Below are 18,868 nucleotides of genomic sequence, written 5' to 3'. Positions count from 1 at the left end.
AGTGTAATCTTTGTTGTGAAGGGGTGGGGGTTTTAACATTTTTTTTGATTTTTGTGGGGGTTGTAGCCATTGGCTAAGAAAGTGTTACGGATGTGGTTTAGTTCAGTGATTAGGGCATTGTCATCTGAACAGATTAATTTTGCCATGTTATATAGTGTTTTTATAACCCCATATTGTTGTGTGTGTGTGGGGAGGGAATTGCTGGTGAATGTATCTACCTGTATGGGTAGGTTTTCTGTAAACAGAAAAAGCCAAGGATCTATCAGGCTGGCGAGTGATTAGAGTGTCTATAAAAGGGAGACTGTTGTTTTCTTCTTTTTCTAAGGTGAACTGGATTCTGGGGTGTTGCCTGTTTAAGTGTGTTAAGGAGTGGAGTGTATCTGAGCCATGTGGCCAAATAGTGAACACATCATCAACATAGCAAAGCCAAACAATGGGTTTTTGTGGAGCTGAATTTAAGGCTTTCTCTTAAAGTCTCCATAAAGAAGTTGGCCAGGGATGGGGAGAGTGCTGAACCCATGGCTGTCCCCTCTATCTGTTTGTAGAATTTTCATTGCCAAATGAAATAGCCTGAGTTCATTGTGAACTTAAATAGTGCTGAGATATCGGGAGGAAATTTGGCTTTGATGAACTCTAAGATTTCCTTGAGTGGGATGTTTATGAATAGGGAGGAGACGTCAAAACTGACCATTACGTTAGTATTTTGGAGTGAGAGGTTTTCTATACTGGCTTTGAAGTGGGCTGAGTTTTTAATGTGTGATGGTGTGTTGCCAGTATAGCAAGTGAGCGCTTTGACTAAATGCTTGGCTAATTTGTATGTTGGGAGAATCACCAAGTGACCCTCTTAAGGAGCCTTTGGAGTGTTCTAATTTGGGAGCTGGGGGGGGGGGTCATATTCAAATAGTCAGTTTTGACATCTCTTCCCTGTTCACAAATGTCTTACTTAAGGAAACCTTAGAGCTCATCCAAGCCATATTTCCTCCTAATATCTCAACACTATTTCAGTTTTCAATCAATCACATTGCATATGCTAAGGAAATGTTGTTTTTATGCTGATCCTGATATGGAACAGAGCTTTGAAGTTTGCCGAAATCTTGATAAAGTGATCGCCAGCTATCTCAAATTGCATGACAAGATGAAAAAGCCGAGCACGATTCAAACATCTTAATTTTTTTGTAAAAAAAAGTAGCTCAATCAAATGTTTAGACATTAAACAATTGATTTTTATTAACTTTGATGATTTTATCCTCTAATATAGCTTATACTGCAATTTTTTTTCGAAATTTACCCTAACTGATGGATAAATTATAATTATTATTCCTATTTTTTTATTGTATTCGCTTAACACGATTTCGCTTAGTGCGCATTAATTGATGGATTAATAAATTTCGTTAAGCGAGGTTTTCCTGTATTCTTCTCTACTGTTGAGTCTTATTTTGCTTTACTTTTCTATATCCAACATTCTGTTGCTATTGTGTTTGCATTTAGTGCTACCCCAGAAGACGGGCAGTTCTGAATGATCTAACCAGGATCATTTGGCATTTGGGCATGCTTCTGAGAAGTACTGGTGTTATATTAGGTCTCTGAGGACTGGGCTCAACACTTGCTGCTGCTGCATCTGGCGTAATCTGGCATCACACTTCTATATGTTTTTATCGTTGCTGGATATTTCTCAAATTTGAAATTGCATCCTCTCCCCATAAGGCAAAATTTATGTATATCTAATTTGATAGAAAACATCTGATTCACATGGAAATGTAGCACTGCATGTCATCTGTGCAAGAAGTGATACAGTAGAGAAAATGTCATTCTTCTTTATTTGGAGGGGATTTGGAAGAATTAACAAGATCACCCGAAATTGTTACTCTTATGGTGATATTATGGTAAAAACATGCTGACAAAACTGAAATTTACTTCAAGCAACAACCATGGAGGAATACTAGTTATTCTAATACCCCATTAAATGGTGCAATTGTTCTATAGGCATCATATCAAATTGGGATCTTCTTTATGGTCCAGATGAGGAAATATGTTCAGAATTTAAAGACCAATGAGTGACAGTTATAAGTTCACCTTGATACACAAGGATGATAATTTGGCTCTGACCAGGAATACCATCCTTACCTTTGAAACACCTTATTTTCTATTGTTTGTAAATGTAGGATATTTTAGGTACTCATTGAGCTGTAGATTCCTATTCACTTACAGTGTTTTAAATGTCAAAAATGTGGGCATGTTCAAGCAGCCTGTCATGGTTCTACTATCTGTGCCCAATGCAGCAGTAAAGAGTGTGATACTGTAGGAGAACATTACCTGATGATATAGATTACAGGTGAGTTTTACCCTACTGATAACTAGTCGTTGCGATAGTAATCCTGCTCAGTACGAGAGGCACCGCAGGTTCGGACACTTGGTACATGTGCTTGGTCGAGTGACCAGTGGTGCGAAGCTACCATCCGTGGGATTATGACTGAACGCTTCTAAGTCAGAATCCCGTCTAGCCACTGCAACGATACCGTTCGTGCCTCACACATTAAAAGGCAGCGCTAGCCGGAGTTGCTTTCGTACCGTCCTAGGTTTTGGGAAGACTTAATGTTTTGAGGCTTGATAAGTTTGAGGCCAAGACTATCCTAGATGCTGAGTCTGAGGAGACAGAGTTTGCATCTAAACAAAATTTACAACAAATGATTTTATTTGATAAACTAATTTTTTTTTTCTTTTTTTGAAAATAATTTGATTGTAAATGATTTACATTTTTAAATTAATGTTTTTTTTTGGAGGGGGGGGTGAATGGCAAACAAACATTAATGTGTCCATATGGTGTTCTTATGCCATATTCATAGTTTTTTTGCTGTTATCCAAACAAGGAGGAGGCAAATGCATCATATCTGTTTATGCTTGTTGCGATAATTACTCAGCAGTTCTTAGGAAAATATAAAACAAAACAGTTCATTATAAAGTGTTCGACCACACTAAAGCATGTTTATAAAACCATTAAAGGTTTGCCTTACTTGAAAGAAAAAACTCAAACTTTATAAACAACAAATTACAACAATAAACAACAACAAGAAAATCTGTTACTAAGCCCTAGAATATCAAGAAAATTCACCTCAAGATGACAGAGAAAAAGGATAATAATTTAAGATAATATGATCTGGAAAAAAAAAATTAGGGATTTTTAAATTTTTTTTCAAAGAAGAAACAATCTCCAATTACTTTATATGATATAAATAATTTTCTTCAATGAAAGATTTGAAGTGGACCCTATAAAAATATTACTATCTACAAGAACTGCTATAAAAAAAAGTAAATTATAAATGTACACAATAATGCAACTTATTAACTAACACAGTGTTATTACATTTATAATTCTGGGTTAAGCAATTTTGATGGATAGATAGCAGTTATATAAGAAAACAAATTTCTCTTATAAATGGATCTTTTAGGATTTAATTAGTTAATAGTTGAGATATTTTAAATTAGTTAAAACTATTTCCAATAATTTGGCAGCTATTGCTGTCACCATTTTCAGTTGTCAGTATGATATTCAATTTTATTATTATCTGAAACCTTCAGGGAGTGAAAGACTCAAGGAGGTAAGCCTTATATTGCCCATACCAACTGTCATACCTCTCTTAAATTCATTTACACTGGATACATTCACTGCCTCAAGAGGCAAACTGTTCCACTTGTTCACTACTCTTTGAGAGAAATCTAATTCTTATCCATTTTTGTATCCTCACAAACGCTTAACTTCCATGGATGACTTCTTGTCCTCTCCCCATCTTCCATATAAGGAAAAATTTCATCAGTCAATAACTTATAGCACTCTTTCCAAAGTCTATAGACCTCTTTCTCCTGTTTTCCAGTGTCTGCAATTCATATTCTCTGTCTTTATAATCTATATTCCTGATATCATCTTTGTTATTCTTCTTTGCACCCTTTCCATAGCTTCTTTATTCCTTCCAAATCCAAGAGACCAAATCTGCATGCAATAATGACTTCTTTATCCTTATATATCAATGTTAGTTTCAACATTTCAATTATCCTTTGAGTTGTATGTGCAGTTTTTGTAATGTGACATCTGAACTTCAAAATCATATCCAACATAACTTTGTTCCCTAGCTGAATCAATTTTTTGTAGCATAATCATGCCAGAGTGCATAACTTCATGTTTACTAACATTCAGTTTAACAGCCTTTATAATTTGTCCAATGTTCCAGCTTATGCCAATTATACTGTAAATGCTATATATCAGTAGCATTTGTGATTATCTTGCCTATCTTTGCATCATCAGCAAACAATTGAACATCTTCTGTCAGGTCCTTTCTGACATATCACATCAGTCATTAATGTATAGATTGAACAACAGTGGCTTAAAGACTAATCCATGGAGTACACCTCTCACCTAAAATCTGACACACACACACACCACTTTCTAATACACTGGTGTCCAACCTAAGGGCGAACACTACTTCTGATTACAATTGCAAATTCAGATGAATTAGCTTGTAGCAGTTTGTATAACTGATGAAACTCGCACTCAGAAGGCGAATGGTATTGAAGGAAGCTCTTTTCGTGAAGGAATAAAGTTGCAAACTCTAATATCTTGTATTGTCTCAAAGACATCATCTAGATCATTTCACATAGGGAAGAATTATTGGAAAGCTTAAAGAAGGATATAGAATTACTGATATTGCCAGTGAATGTGGAATCTCGCTTAGCATTGTATGTAGCCTCTGGGGAGCATTTCAAACCAATGGAATAAGAGGTTGCTCTTGCTTTGCCACAGAGCATGAAGACAGATTTTTGGTTATAACAGCAAAACATAATTGACACACCACAGCAGGTCAGCCTAACACACACACATAACAAAAAAACTCTTTGGGATTTCCTTTGGCCTGCTCAGCTATATTCTTCTCATAATCAGATTTTGCCTTTCTTGTCATGCTGGTCACCTTTTTTTGCCAGATCCTTGTACTGTTCTTGAGTTTGCCAGTCACATTTCTCTTTATATTTCCTTTCCCTTTCTATATACAGGGTATTTCAAAAAGAATGACCCGATGTCAAATAATTATATTTAATTACTTGAAATCTTCTCATTACTAAGTGTAGCGGCTATCTGGGCGCTAGTAGTGGCATCTAGCAGTCGTCATATCAAACTCTCAGCCAAGGCCATTCACATGGTACAAGTCGCATTCATTTGTGGTTCGTGGTTGCAGAGATATACAATTTTCAAATCAGGACATTCTGTTTGAAACACCCTGTATTTATTTTCTCTATATCCTTCCACAGCATTTTCTTCTTATAATGAAAAGTTCATGCTTAGTGATAATTCTCATCCATCTAACTCCTACTTGATTAATCCTCCTTTCCTTTAGGTATACAATTTAATATTGCTTCCTCTAGATGACCCTTAACTATCTCCTATGCACTGCTGACATCCTTATCCTGCAGTGTTTTATGCCATGGCACAGATTTAAGCTTCTTTGTAAGCCTATCATAATCACCTGCCTTGTTGTTCCATATATCCCTTCTTGACAGAATATCCCTTATGTTGTACAGTCTCCTAAGTTGAGACTGCATGGACACTTTCACCAATTGGAGGCAAGGTCACATTGGTTATGAATAGCTCTTCTGATCCTATGATCAGGTCCAATACTCTCACGTCCCCTAGTCCCCTCCATCACATGCTGCTTCAAATAATTATCTCTCAGCCACGATATAAATTCCATTTCCTTCATTCCATGTGATCTTTCTTCCTTCCTGTCTATATCTCTATAGTTGGAGGCCCCCATAATAATCACTCGGCCTGTACTCATTGTACTAATTTGGTGATGCATATCTTCCAGATCATTCGTAAATTCTTTACAACTACTCCAGAGATACTGGTAGATCAGTAGTTAGACACACGGGTTTTTGTACCACTCTTGTACAGCAGAAACTGTTATATATTCCTTCCATTCTTGTTGGATCTTTCCTGAGCTGAGACTTAAGTATACAAATATGTCAGGGGCCAAGCCAATTCACCTTAATATTTTTTTAGTGTACGTGCTGATATCCCATCCATTCCTTTCGATTGCCAATTTTTTATTCCAGGTTATGCAACAGCTCTTAAACTTCTGTCTTTATCCATTGCAATGGTAGCTCTGCATCATATTACATATACCTGGTTGATAGATCTTAGTGAAGTGAGCACTCATTATCTTTTCATATATTGCAGGAGGGGAAGATAGTCATTTGGTAGCTTGGTTACAGAGATGATTGACTGATAGGAGCCAGCAAGTTGTGTATGGAGGTGCAGTGTCCTGAAAAAGGAAGGCGATGAGTGGGATTCCACACAAATTCTATTCTATTCTAGGAACTTTTTTATACATCAGTGATATACACGTACTGTCCACTGAATTAGAAACCTTTATGCAGATGTACATAAACATCATTTATGCGGCATATATGCAAAATACTTGGTCACGTGTATCACCACTGGTCAGTATTTGTCAATAGTGTTGATCACAATGAGAAAAACAAAGAATCTTTCGTAGTTCGATAAACACCTTATTCTAGTGGTAAGACTTATACGTTGGTTAGACATAACTGGTAATTAATTTATGGAATTAACTACGCATGTAAAGTAAATTAATTAAAGATAACTTTAATGAATCACTTCTATATTTCGACAATGTCACATTGTCATCTTCAGGAACATAAAGATATGGTATGTGCACTAAAGGAACTAACAAAGCAAATGAGGAAGAAATTAAGACACTAATTTTGTTCCTAAAGTCCTAATGGTGCCCTCTTGCGGGCTAATTTGGTAGTCTTGGCCGTTGGGCTGAAGTTCTCATAATGAAAGTCTCCCAAATTTGGGGCAGTTTCATGCACCCAAATTTGTTGAGGTTAGGAACGTTTTTTAGAGCTGCTGAAGATTCTTTGAATAATCTTTCGTATTTAAACTTGCTGCGATGGATTATTTTTGTCTTCTTCCAACGAATTTTATGGTGGGTATCTAAGGCATGGTCTGCTTTTGGATAAGTTGGATTTTGGAGGTTTGGCTTTAGTGAGAACACTGACTACATCCAGTCTCACGTTGTTGGCGATATGGATAGGCAGGTTGCGAATTCCACGCTCTATTTGAATCATGATTTCTTTAGCAGGAATCCTTTTTGGAGCTAGGGCGAAATTGTGACCACGTGAAAGTGCGGTGAGTGCTTCAGGCTTTAAAACTGCCGACGAGAGGTTGACTACTGTGTTAAGTGGTGGCTGGGGTACAGAAGTAGAAGTCTTGGTCAGGTTTTCGTATTTTTTTACCTCCAAAATCCAACTTATCCAAAAACGAATATACAGCCCTACAAGAATTAAAAAACAACAAAAAAATAGTAATCACCAAAGCTGATAAGGGAAGCGCCGCTGTGGTACTCAATCAAAAAGACTACAAAGGTAAGCTAAATTCTTTAATACGAGACCGTACTACTTACCTCCCCATTGAATATAATCCGACCAGCTCTCAGATTAGAACTATCCACAGACTCCTTAAGAAAGTCACTTCTTGGCCTGTGGAAGTCACCAACAAGCTTAAACCTTATAACTCTAGACCCCCCCGATTATATGGACTCCCAAAAATACATAAACAAAATGTGCCATTACGTCCCATAGTGGATGGCATTGATTCCCCCACATATAAATTAGCCAAACATTTAGCCAAAACGTTCACACACTACACTGGCAACACACCATCACACATAAAAAACTCGGCCCACTTTAAAGCCAGTATAGAAAACCTCACACTCCAACACACTGACATAATGGTCAGTTTTGACGTCTCCTCCCTATTCACTAATGTCCCACTCAAAGAAACCCTTGAGCTCATCCAAGCCAAGTTTCCTCCCGATATCTCAGCCCTATTTCAGTTCACAATGAACTCAGGCTATTTCGTTTGGCAAGGAAAGTTCTACAAACAGATAGAGGGGACAGCCATGGGTTCACCACTTTCCCCACCCTTGGCCAATTTCTTTATGGAGACATTTGAAGAAAAAGCCTTAAACTCCGCCCCACAAAAACCCACTATTTGGCTTCGTTATATGGATGATGTGTTTGCTATTTGGCCACATGGCTCAGACTCGCTCCACTCCTTCCTAACACACTTAAACAACCAACATCCCAGAGTCCAGTTCACCTTAGAAAAAGAGGAAAACAACACCCTCCCCTTCCTAGACACTTTAATCACCCGCCAGCTTGATGGATCTTTGGTTTTCTCTGTTTACAGAAAACCCACCCACACTGGCAGATACATTCACCAGCAATCCCACCACCCCCCTCACAACAATATGGGGTGATAAAAACACTATATAACAGGGCAAAATTAATCTGCTCAGATGACAAGGCCCTGACTATGGAACTAAACCACATCCTCAACACTTTCTTAGCCAATGGCTATAACCCCAAAAAAATCCAAAAAATACTAAAACCTGAAAACCACAACCCCCCCTCCCCCCCCTCAACAATAAAGACTACACCAAGTCTATCACTATCCCCTACATCCAGGGCACCTCTGAAAAAATAACTAATATCCTCAAGAAATATGACCTTACTTCCTGTTACAGACCATATAAAAAGTTGGCATCCCTTATCCGCTCTACCAAAGACCAACCACTTCCCCTAGACCTACCTGGTGTATACCAGGTCCCTTGCAGCTGCAAATTGTCCTACTTTGGCCAAACAGGCAGAACAACAAATATCAGGATTTCAGAACACCAAGACTACATCCGGTTTCACCAGTACAGCCGCTCTGGGCTGGCAGACCATGCCTTAGATACCCACCATAAAATTCGTTGGAAGAAGACAAAAATAATCCATCGCAGCAAGTTTAAATACGAAAGATTATTCAAAGAATCTTCAGCAGCTCTAAAAAACGTTCCTAACCTCAACAAATTTGGGTGCATGAAACTGCCCCAAATTTGGGAGACTTTCATTATGAGAACTTCAGCCCAACGGCCAAGACTACCAAATTAGCCTGCAAGAGGGCACCGTTAGGACTTTAGGAACAAAATTAGTGTCTTAATTTCTTCCTCATTTGCTTTGTTAGTTCCTTTAGTGCACATACCATATCTTTATGTTCCTGAAGATGACAATGTGACATTGTCGAAATATAGAAGTGATTCATTAAAGTTATCTTTAATTAATTTACTTTACATGCGTAGTTAAAGGCCTTATTATGGGTGCCTGTCTGGCTGGAGTCACGATTTTTAAAACAGTAGAGCTGACTGGTTTCTCAAAGGTGAGATATTCCAGGTGTTTAATTAGTGGTAAAATAACCCACTTTGCTTGTCTAAGAGGCGTAACTGTGGTCTTAAGATAGCTTGTCAGGAATGAGATTGCCATCATCCGAGAAGGCTTGTACTAACAAACAGAACTTACTGTGTGCAGCAGTTGATTGAAGTATTTAATGAATGCTGTTCCTGACAAATATCTCACCGAATTATGCACAGGGAATTGAAGAGGATCGGTATTTGCAGTCATATGCCTATACAGAAACCATTGATTTCTGCAAAGAACTAGAAAGTTCATCTGCAGTGGTGTCAGGAGCACAGTGACTGGACACTGGAAGATTGGGAAAAAAAAAGTCATATGGTCTGACTAGTCACAGTACATCTTGTTCTATACAATGATACAGAACAAGGTGTACCATGCAGAGTTTGGTAGGAGCCCCATGAAGCAGTGAGCTCAGTTTGTTTTGTAAACACAACTCAAGGTTCTGGAGGTGATCTCATGGTGTGGGGAATGTTCTGTTGGTCCTTGATATTGCTGAATGTCAAGGTGTCCTCAAGGAATATCTAAACATTGCTGATCAAGTCCATCCTGCAGTGTTGACTTTTTATCCTTGTTTCCTGAATGACAGTGCTACTGTCCATGCTCAAGAATGGTTCAGTGAGCATGACAGCGACTTCCACCATTTTCCCTGGTCACTACCTGGATCCGAATCCCATTGAGAATATATGGAACATGTTAGATAAACAGATCCATTTGAAAAGTCTTCTTCCGTCAAATCTGAGCCAATTAAAGGAGATGCAGTCCAACACTTTGTGGAATTTATGCCAAATCATGTGTGCTGTAATTCGGGCTAAAGGAGGCCCAACATAGCATTAAATTAAAGTTTCTTATTCAGTGGGCAGTATGTGTAGTTAATGGTGTGAAAGGAGATAATAATCAGTTGTTTGCTGGTGATACTAAATTAGGAATAGCATTGCAAGAAATGTTGACTGCTTATTACAAGAGGATTTGAATAGGTTGGTGCTTTGGGCTGAAGAAGGGGGGGAAATGCCATTCAGTGGTAAATGTAAAGTTAAGTACTTTTGGCCAGAGAAGATGGAATGAGGTTTGCCAGTTGGAGTAGCTCTGCTTCAGGAGATGGAAGAGACAAGAATCTGGGGATCTTAGTAGGGAACTGAAGTTCAAGGGACACATTGCAAAAGTTTTAAGGATTACAGCTATAATTGCAGAAAATTACAGCTATAATGCAAAGAATGGCACCATTTTAGTAATTTTAGTATTAATATTTTTTTGTATTACTTCCAAGTTTCCAAAGAGTGACTCATTGTGGGAGGTTGAACACTAATGGACCACAATAACTATCATACTTTTCCTTGAATACATTCAATGTTTATATTATTCAAGGAATTTTGATTTCTGTGCACAAATCTAGTCACCTGGCTATATTTGATTTCTTCATTAGCTGGTGCTACTCTCATTCCACAGAAGATCTCCCTGTAACATTATCCATCTTTGGACATAATTCTTGGAAAGGTTCGAAGAAATTCTGTGGTTATTGATATTTGCAGGGTTTCTGCATACTGCAGTCTTACCATGAACCTTGGTTCTGAATGTTTTTGTGCAGATTTGTGTTCCTGTCGATGCCCAGAACTCCACATTCAACCTGCCATCTGACGAATGGCAGTTTTACATATTATCCTTCCTAGCACCCTACAGTCACATTCGGTCAGTGTGGTGGGTCATCCATTGCAGGTGGCACTTGCAGTTGACTCCCTGTACTTCCATCTCAGTATGGTATCACTGATTGTTGACCTGGGATATGGCCCAATTTGTCAACAATTTCTCAAACAGATAGGCCTGCAACATGGCATTCTATTACCATGTCTCTTTCAAACTCCATCAGTTCCTTTCTTGCAGCCATTTTACCTGGACACAATTGCACTGACTTGGGAGCATCATATTCCTCCAATTTATACCAGCTACAAACATACACAACTTGTTACAAGGCAGGATGCTGTTGATTTCTTTCCAAGCAGTGTATGTGGAAGTCAATCGTATACTACAGTGGCTTTCATCCATAAAGAATTATTTTATTGACAAGAAGAGGAAATATTGCATTTTTATTTCTAAAACTACATATTTTTTGTCATTTTCATCCATAATATAAAGGTATGTTATTTGAGGTAGTTTAGAACTTATTTTGATGATCAGATGTTTTTTTAAAGCTGTCATCAAATATGAAAATCATCCATGTGGATTAAAATCATCCACATGGATGATAGCTTTATCCACTTTGCTACATGAATCTGACATATAGAATAAGTTTGAAGAATGCCTTGAAATCCTTTGAAAGCAATGCTTAATCCTTGTATTCAATTTATATTTTATCTAGACTCTTTGCCATGCTGATATCGTCTTGTTTGTGGTAATACACTGGTACTATATTTTTAGAAATGGAATTTGTATTGCTAAGGTTCATAAATTGATGTTCAAAATGCACTAATTTTAGGTGGGGAATCCTGAAATTACTTTGACAGCTTAACTTTAGACACAAGATACTGACAAGTGGTGTGTGTTTCAGCCTGGTTTTTCCATTTCTGCTAATGATAGATTTGACTAAACCTGAAATGTCCATTTAGTCAGGGAAATATGCTGCATCAGTACTTTGTACATTCTATGATATATCATTATTTTCCAAGAACTTTGATATCTCAATGGATTCTTGTTTGCTTTGCTTTATTTATAAATGTAGATTTTTATAATTAAATTATTATAGTGTTTGTTTGTGGTTAAAGCATTTTATTCACTTTCTTTTGTCTGCTTTCAGTGTTACTGGTATCACTAATGATCATTTATCACTGACACTACAGTGCATAGAACTGTTCAGTTGGTTTACTTGCATTTGTATCTGTAATGTGGTTTGGTCCATATGTCTTTCAAACTTATTTATTTTGAACTTATTATTTATTAAATAATGTTGAACTCCAGATGCATATTTAATCTGTCATATGTAGTATTTCATTTGTTATTTTCATCACTATGTTTTTCTACATATTACATCTATGTACATTTTTTCATTTGCTTTTTTTGTCCTGATGTGCTTACACTTAGTTACAAAATCCAAATAATTATATTTGGATATGTGTGAAACTTTTATCAAGCTTTCAACATTTTTTTTTTTTTTTTTTTTTTTTTTTTTAATTTCTGCATGAATAGTTTATAACAGAATATAGTTGCCAAATGAAATTGAGCTGTAACCCAGCATCTCAGCTAACTGGGCTCCAGTGAGCCTTCAGTAAGAGTTTAATTTTCATTGTAAAATGGTTTTATGGTTTTTGTGGAAATTTATTTTATTCTTATTTATTATAATTTTTTATTTATGACGTTGGTTAAAACAAGGAAAAATGATTTCAAAGTATTTTGTTACATTCATAAATGTTCTCTAAGTATTTTAAAAATTCTTGTTTTTCTATTATTGCTAACATTGCTTTTGCATGTTTCAAAATCATATCTTCTTCTAGCACAGGCGTTTCAAACTTGTGGCTATCTTTAGTTATTATACATATATATATATATACATACACTTGCCATTCTGTTTGCTATATTTACTAAATGTAATAGTTCTGTCTAGCATTTGAATTTGCTGATATCTAAGAATCTTCTGGCCAATTAAAAGAATTCTAAAAAGGGAGGAAAACTCACTTAAAAAACTTTATTACTGTAGAATTTTCACCTGAGTGTCATAGGCATCATTGGTACTGGATCATAGAATGGTAATTAAACAATAACAGACAATTCTAAAAAGTGCCACCTGAGTAGCTCATGTAAGATAACTAAATAAGGTCAATTTCCTAACTTATTAAAAAAAAATTATATAAATATATACACGAACATAGTAAAGTTAGTAGTTTTCAAATAGGTAATCTTTCATATCTCCCACAAAATGGATAGATGTAGACCATTGGATCTGTTTATGTTAAAACAATAAAGTAAAGTTTCACACGTTTTTTTTTATAAAGATGTTTTATGAGGAAACAGTTTTTATGACGGACTCTTGTCTTGTTCCAGTAAACTTCAGAGTCCTTCATAAAAGTCATTTCCTCATAGAACATTTTTATAAAGAAACGTGAAACTTTACTTCATTGTTCTAACTAAAACAGATCCAATGGCTTACATCTATCTCCTTTGTGGGAGATAGTAATTTTCAAATCTGCTAATCATTACTAACTTTATTTTGTTTATATATATATATATATATATATATATATAAATAAAAAATTATAATAAATAAGAATAAAATAAATTTCCACAAAAACCATAAAACCATTTTAGCTAATGAAGCTAAAAAGAATCCTAGGGAGTTCTTTCGATATGTAGCCAGCAAAAGAAAGAATGATTATGGAAGGATGACATTGATTGGAGGAAATGGTATAAAGACAGCTGTTGCAGAATGTGTGGTGGAGATACTTAATGAGCAGTTCATAAAGATCTTTCAATCTTGTGAATGTGACTTCATGGAGAGATTAAGAGCAGTTGATGATGGGGAGGAGAGACTGACTGTAAGTGAGCAAGAGGTGTTTGGGGAGTTGAGTAAACTAGATGTAAATAAGGCTGTGGGACTTGATAATATATCACCACGTATTCTGAAGGAATGTGCCAGAGAGTTGACACCTGCCTTGACATATTTTTTTAATACGAGTCTTGCACTTGGTCAAGTCCCTAAAGAGTGGAAGGAGGGCAAGATTGTGCCACTTCATAAAGGAGGTGATCGAACTCAAGCATCAAACTATAGGCCTATCTGTGTGTCGGGTGTTGTGGTTAAGTTGTTGGAGAAGCTTGTGAGAGCTAGAATCCAGAGTTGGGTTGACAACAATGGTATAATCTTTGATGGACAGCATGGATTTGCTAAAGGGAGGTCGTGTTTTAGTAATCTACTTACTTATTACAATAAAGTGACTGCTTCCTTGGACAGAGGAGAAGGATACACAGTAATATACTTGGATTTCGCAAAAGCTTTTGATAGAGTGCCTCATGATAAGTTGACAGTCAAACTAGAGCAGATGGGGTTGGATATTAGATTAGTGCATTGGATTGGAGACTGGCTATCTGATAGGTATCAACAAGTTGTGTATGGGGGTGCAATATCCAGGAAAAGGAAAGTCACTAGTGGAGTGCCTCAGGGATCTGTTTTAGGGCCATTACTATTTAACTTGTATATTAATGATATTGGCGAAGATTTGGATGGAGATATTCAGTTGTTTGCAGATGATGCAAAGTTGGGAAGAACCATAAAGAGTAGTGAAGATGTTGTGGCCTTGCAAGAAGACTTGAATAAATTGAGTGATTGGGCAAGCAAATGGGGGTGTGAGTTCAATGTTGCAAAATGTAAGGTTTTAAAATTTGGAAAACAAAGATGGGATGCAGAATTTATGCTTGGTAAGAATATATTGTTGGAAGTAGAGGAAATAAGAGATCTGGGAGTGATAGTGGATAAGGATCTAAAATTTAGGGGTCACATCGCCAAAATTGTGAAGACAACACAAAGACTTCTGGGAATGATGAGGAGGACACTGACGTGTAGAAGTAGGGAGATTCTTGTTCCATTGTATAAGGCTTTGATTAGGCCACACATGGACTATTGTGCCCAGATTTGGTCACCTGGTTTTCAGAAGGATGAGGAGATGTTGGAAAGGGTCCAAAGGCGACTGACTAAGGTAGTTTCTGACCTCTGGAATGTCGAGTATGAGGAAAGATTGAAAAGATGTAATTTGCAGAGACTAGTGGAGAGAAGGAAGAGGGGAGATATGATAGAGACCTACAAGTTGGTAAGGGGTTGCTATAGGATCAATGGTGGAGAAGTTCTACAGCGAATAGTGGGAGATCAGGGGAGAACCAGAGGTCATCCCTGGAAACTGTATAAAGAGGGTGTGAGTAGGGGAGTGAGAGGCAGGTTTTTTTCGTGCAGAGTTGTGAATGATTGGAATGCCTTGCCTGAGAGTGTGGTGTCTGCAAGGAGTTTGAATGTGTTTAAGACCCGGTATGATGAGATGTGTGTGAGATAAAAGGACCTCCTAGATGAGTCTTTGACTCCATGAGGTCTTGTTTAATAATAATAATAATAATAATAATATATATATATATATATACTTATTTTTTTTTTTTAAATAAGTAAGGAAATTATTGACCTTATTTAGTTATCTTACATTAGCTACTCAGGTGGTGCTTTTTTAGAATTGTCTGTTATTGTTTAATTACCATTCTGTGATCGGGTACTTTTGATGTATAAGCAAAAATTCTACAGAAATAGTTTTTTACATGGTATTTTGTTATTGAAGCAAACTTCTAGCCATATCCAATGTTGAGGTATTTTTGTTGTAGGAACTCAATTTTCTATACAGCAGAACATTCAGATTGGCAAGTTTGATATAACTTGCATCATGAATCATGGCCTTAAGTTCCCTTTCTGATAATATCAACAAGCCACTCTCCTACTGCAAAGTACATGTTTTCCTGGATAAAATGTATAGTAGTGGATAATGAAGTTATTGTTATTCTCCTAGGGTTCATACTGGGCAATTGATCACTCTCCTGCAGACTGTGAAGAACTAAAGAAGAAAAAACCGAAGCAAAAGGATAAGGTAATTTGTAAAAACATAAATGCATCGAAATATCAATTTATATTTAAATATATTAAAAAATTATTGATAACAATTTTTGAATTGTTATGAATTACAAAAATAACAATCCATAGGGGGGGGGAGGAAAAATACAACAAAAATAAAGGGTTGCTGAAGTGTCAAAGCTAGATAATTAGAAGGTGACTTCCACAAACTCTAAGGCTGTGTTTTTCAAATTGTGGGCCATGACACCCCCCCCCCCCCCCCCACCCCAACTGTGGGTTGGTGTAAGACCATTTCTGGGAAGAGGTGCAATGCAATTTTCAATGTTATTGTTTATTTTTTAGCACAACTCTCACATGTGTTAAATATTCCATTCACTTGAAAGTTTATTTTTCACTTGGTTAGACTATAATAAATTTAGTTTAATCCTTTATCCAAGTGTGAGCAAACAAAGTTTGCACCTGAAAGTATCTTCAGGACTGAGGTAAGGTGGTACAACACCAGGCAACTCATTGCAAAGGTGGAGCAAGCTAACATCACTCCTATCTCAGTATCTCCCATAATGCAAAACACATCTCCTTGCAGATGTGTATAATGTTATGCATTAAGGGAAGGGCCACTACCCAGAGTAGTTTCGACCTTTATTGAGGTCTCTTCAGTGGGAGCCAGACCCTGAAGTGGAGATACTAGGCAGAAGCAATGGCAGGTCATCTTTACCTATAGGAGTTGCCAAAAGGTGTGCCAACTTTTTATTAAATTACTCTGGATTCAGAGAAAGATATTGATAGTTTATTTTTCACTTGCTTAGACTATAATACATTTAGTTTAACCCTTTATCCAATTGTGAGCAAACAAAGTTTGCACCTGAAAATAAAATATCTTCAGGACAGAGGTAAGGTGCAACTCGTAGCAAAGGTGGACCAAGCTAACATCACTCCTATCTCAGTATCTCCCATAATTCAAAACACATCTCCTTGCAGATATGTATAATGTTATGCATCAAGAGAAGGGCCTTGATGCATAACATAAAGGTTGAAACCCAGACTAGTTTCAACCTTTATTGAGGTCTCTTCAGTGGGAGCCAGGCCCAAGTGGAGATGCCAGGTAGAAGCATTAGCAAGGTCATCTCCACCTATAGGAGTTGCCAAACGGTGTGCCACCTTTTTATTAAATTACTCTGGATTTAGAGAAAGATGTTGAAAGTTTATTTTTCACTTGGTTAGACTATAATAAATTTAGTTTAATCCTTTATCCAAGTGTGAGCAAACAAAGTTTGCACCTGAAAGTATCTTCAGGACTGGGGTAAGGTGTTACAACACCGGGCAACTCGTTGCAAAGGTGGAGCAGGCTAACATCACACCTATCTCTGAAGAGATTTCAATGAAGGTTGAAACTAGTCTGGGTAGTGGCCCTTCCCTTAATGCATAACATTATACATATCCGCAAGGAGATGTGTTTTGCATTATACGAGATACTGAGATAGGAGTGATGTTAGCTTGCTCCACCTTTGCAACAAGTTACCCGGTGTTGTACCACCTTACCCCAGTCCTGAAGATACTTTCAGGCACAAACTTTGTTTGCTCACACTTGGATAAAGGATTAAACAAAATTTATTATATTCCATTCACTTATTTTGATATAGCATTAAAAACACTTGTCATTAATATAATAAGTTAGAAATATCAAAGTTCTGATTTTTAAAATATCTCATTGTGCTATTTTACTTTGTAGTATAATTGTGTACTATCAAAAAAAACTAATAACTTAGTTTTATTAGAATAAAATGCATGCTAAGAAAGCTATAGGTCAACATTCTTTTATGAAAGTATAGAGGGCACAAGAATTTTCTTACAAAAAAAAAAAAAAAGAGGGGATTTAAAAAGTTTGAAAACCACTGCCTGAAGGAGTGTAGTGAAATGGCCATATGTCCACTCCTCACCTTCCTTTCTAAATATCTATCTGGATGCTGAAAAATTGATGTGGTTGGCAATTTGAGACTCATCTGATTATATTTGATTTTCTATTACATCTTTCCATTACTTCGCCTCATCATTAACCTCAATGATTTTCAGCATCTTAACTAGTGCAGATTAATCTACCATTTATCTGACCTCTTTCAAACTGACAACTCTTCAATTAACAAACCCTTTCATTATACTTTCATTAGACCTTTTGTCCATCCAGGAGACGCTCAACATCCTTCTCCAGCATCCTTGAAGCTGTTTATCTTGTCCATATCTTTCTTGTTGAGTGTCCAAGATTCAGCACCATAAATGAAAATAAAGCCTCTGTAACTCACTCAGTATAGATGAAGCCATTTGGTCAAAAAGACCTGGATTTGATTCCTGTCTCTGATGTGAGGAACTTTATCTGGTCTCTTTCGACTAAAGGTGAGTTAGCTGATCTCGTATGGAGGTAGATGATTTTTTCATCTGGAAACTCTGGTTTTTCGTCCCTCAGAACAGGCAAACTGACCCCGTGAACACACACAGGTATTTACAGTAATAAAAATATATGCATACCTAATCCCTTATTAGGAGGGCTCAAGTCCCCCCCTCCATCCCTAAAGGGATGGAGGGTGGGACTTGAGCCCTCCAAGAAAAGGAGGAAACCTCATACGAATAAATAAATGAAATTTGAAAATTCTAAGCTATTGACCAGGCTTGATTAATGTTGTAGATGATATTGTCATTTTCATCTATGGCCATGCATTTTGTTTTATCACGATTGATTCTTAAACCATATTTCAGACTTTCCCATTCAACTCTTTTAATGAGGGAAGGCAATTCTCCTTTGCTACTGGCAATAAGAACGGTATCATCAGCATACCTAAGATTATTTATCTTTTTGTCACCAACTGAGAAACCACTATCAGGTGTGTTAAGTTCCTTTCTCATAATGTATTCTCCATAAAGATTGTATAGAGAGTATGCTTCGTGGTCTCACACCTTTCTCGATGTTGAAACACTGAGATGTTTTTC

At 36.8% G+C, this 18,868-nt stretch overlaps 1 protein-coding gene across 1 annotated transcript in view; it reads left to right on the top strand.

Annotated features, from left to right (window-relative positions):
- The window catches only part of LOC150100786 (uncharacterized), a 164,205-nt gene that overhangs the window by 41,642 nt on the left and 103,695 nt on the right, over window positions 1-18,868 (top strand). Inside the window, exon 3 of the mRNA XM_090401833.1 lies at window positions 15,828-15,905. Within this exon, the coding sequence (XP_090257959.1) occupies window positions 15,828-15,905 (78 nt within the window). The remainder of the gene's footprint in view (window positions 1-15,827; window positions 15,906-18,868) is intronic.

The sequence above is a fragment of the Typopeltis vanoorti genome, chromosome 12 (assembly GCF_054136105.1).
Source record: "Typopeltis vanoorti isolate ZY-2024b chromosome 12, IOZ_Tvanoo_1.0, whole genome shotgun sequence".
Classification (NCBI taxonomy): Eukaryota; Metazoa; Arthropoda; class Arachnida; order Uropygi; family Thelyphonidae; genus Typopeltis; species Typopeltis vanoorti.
The sequence above is the reverse complement of the archived record's forward strand: the minus strand, read 5'-3'. Positions and strand labels throughout refer to the sequence as shown.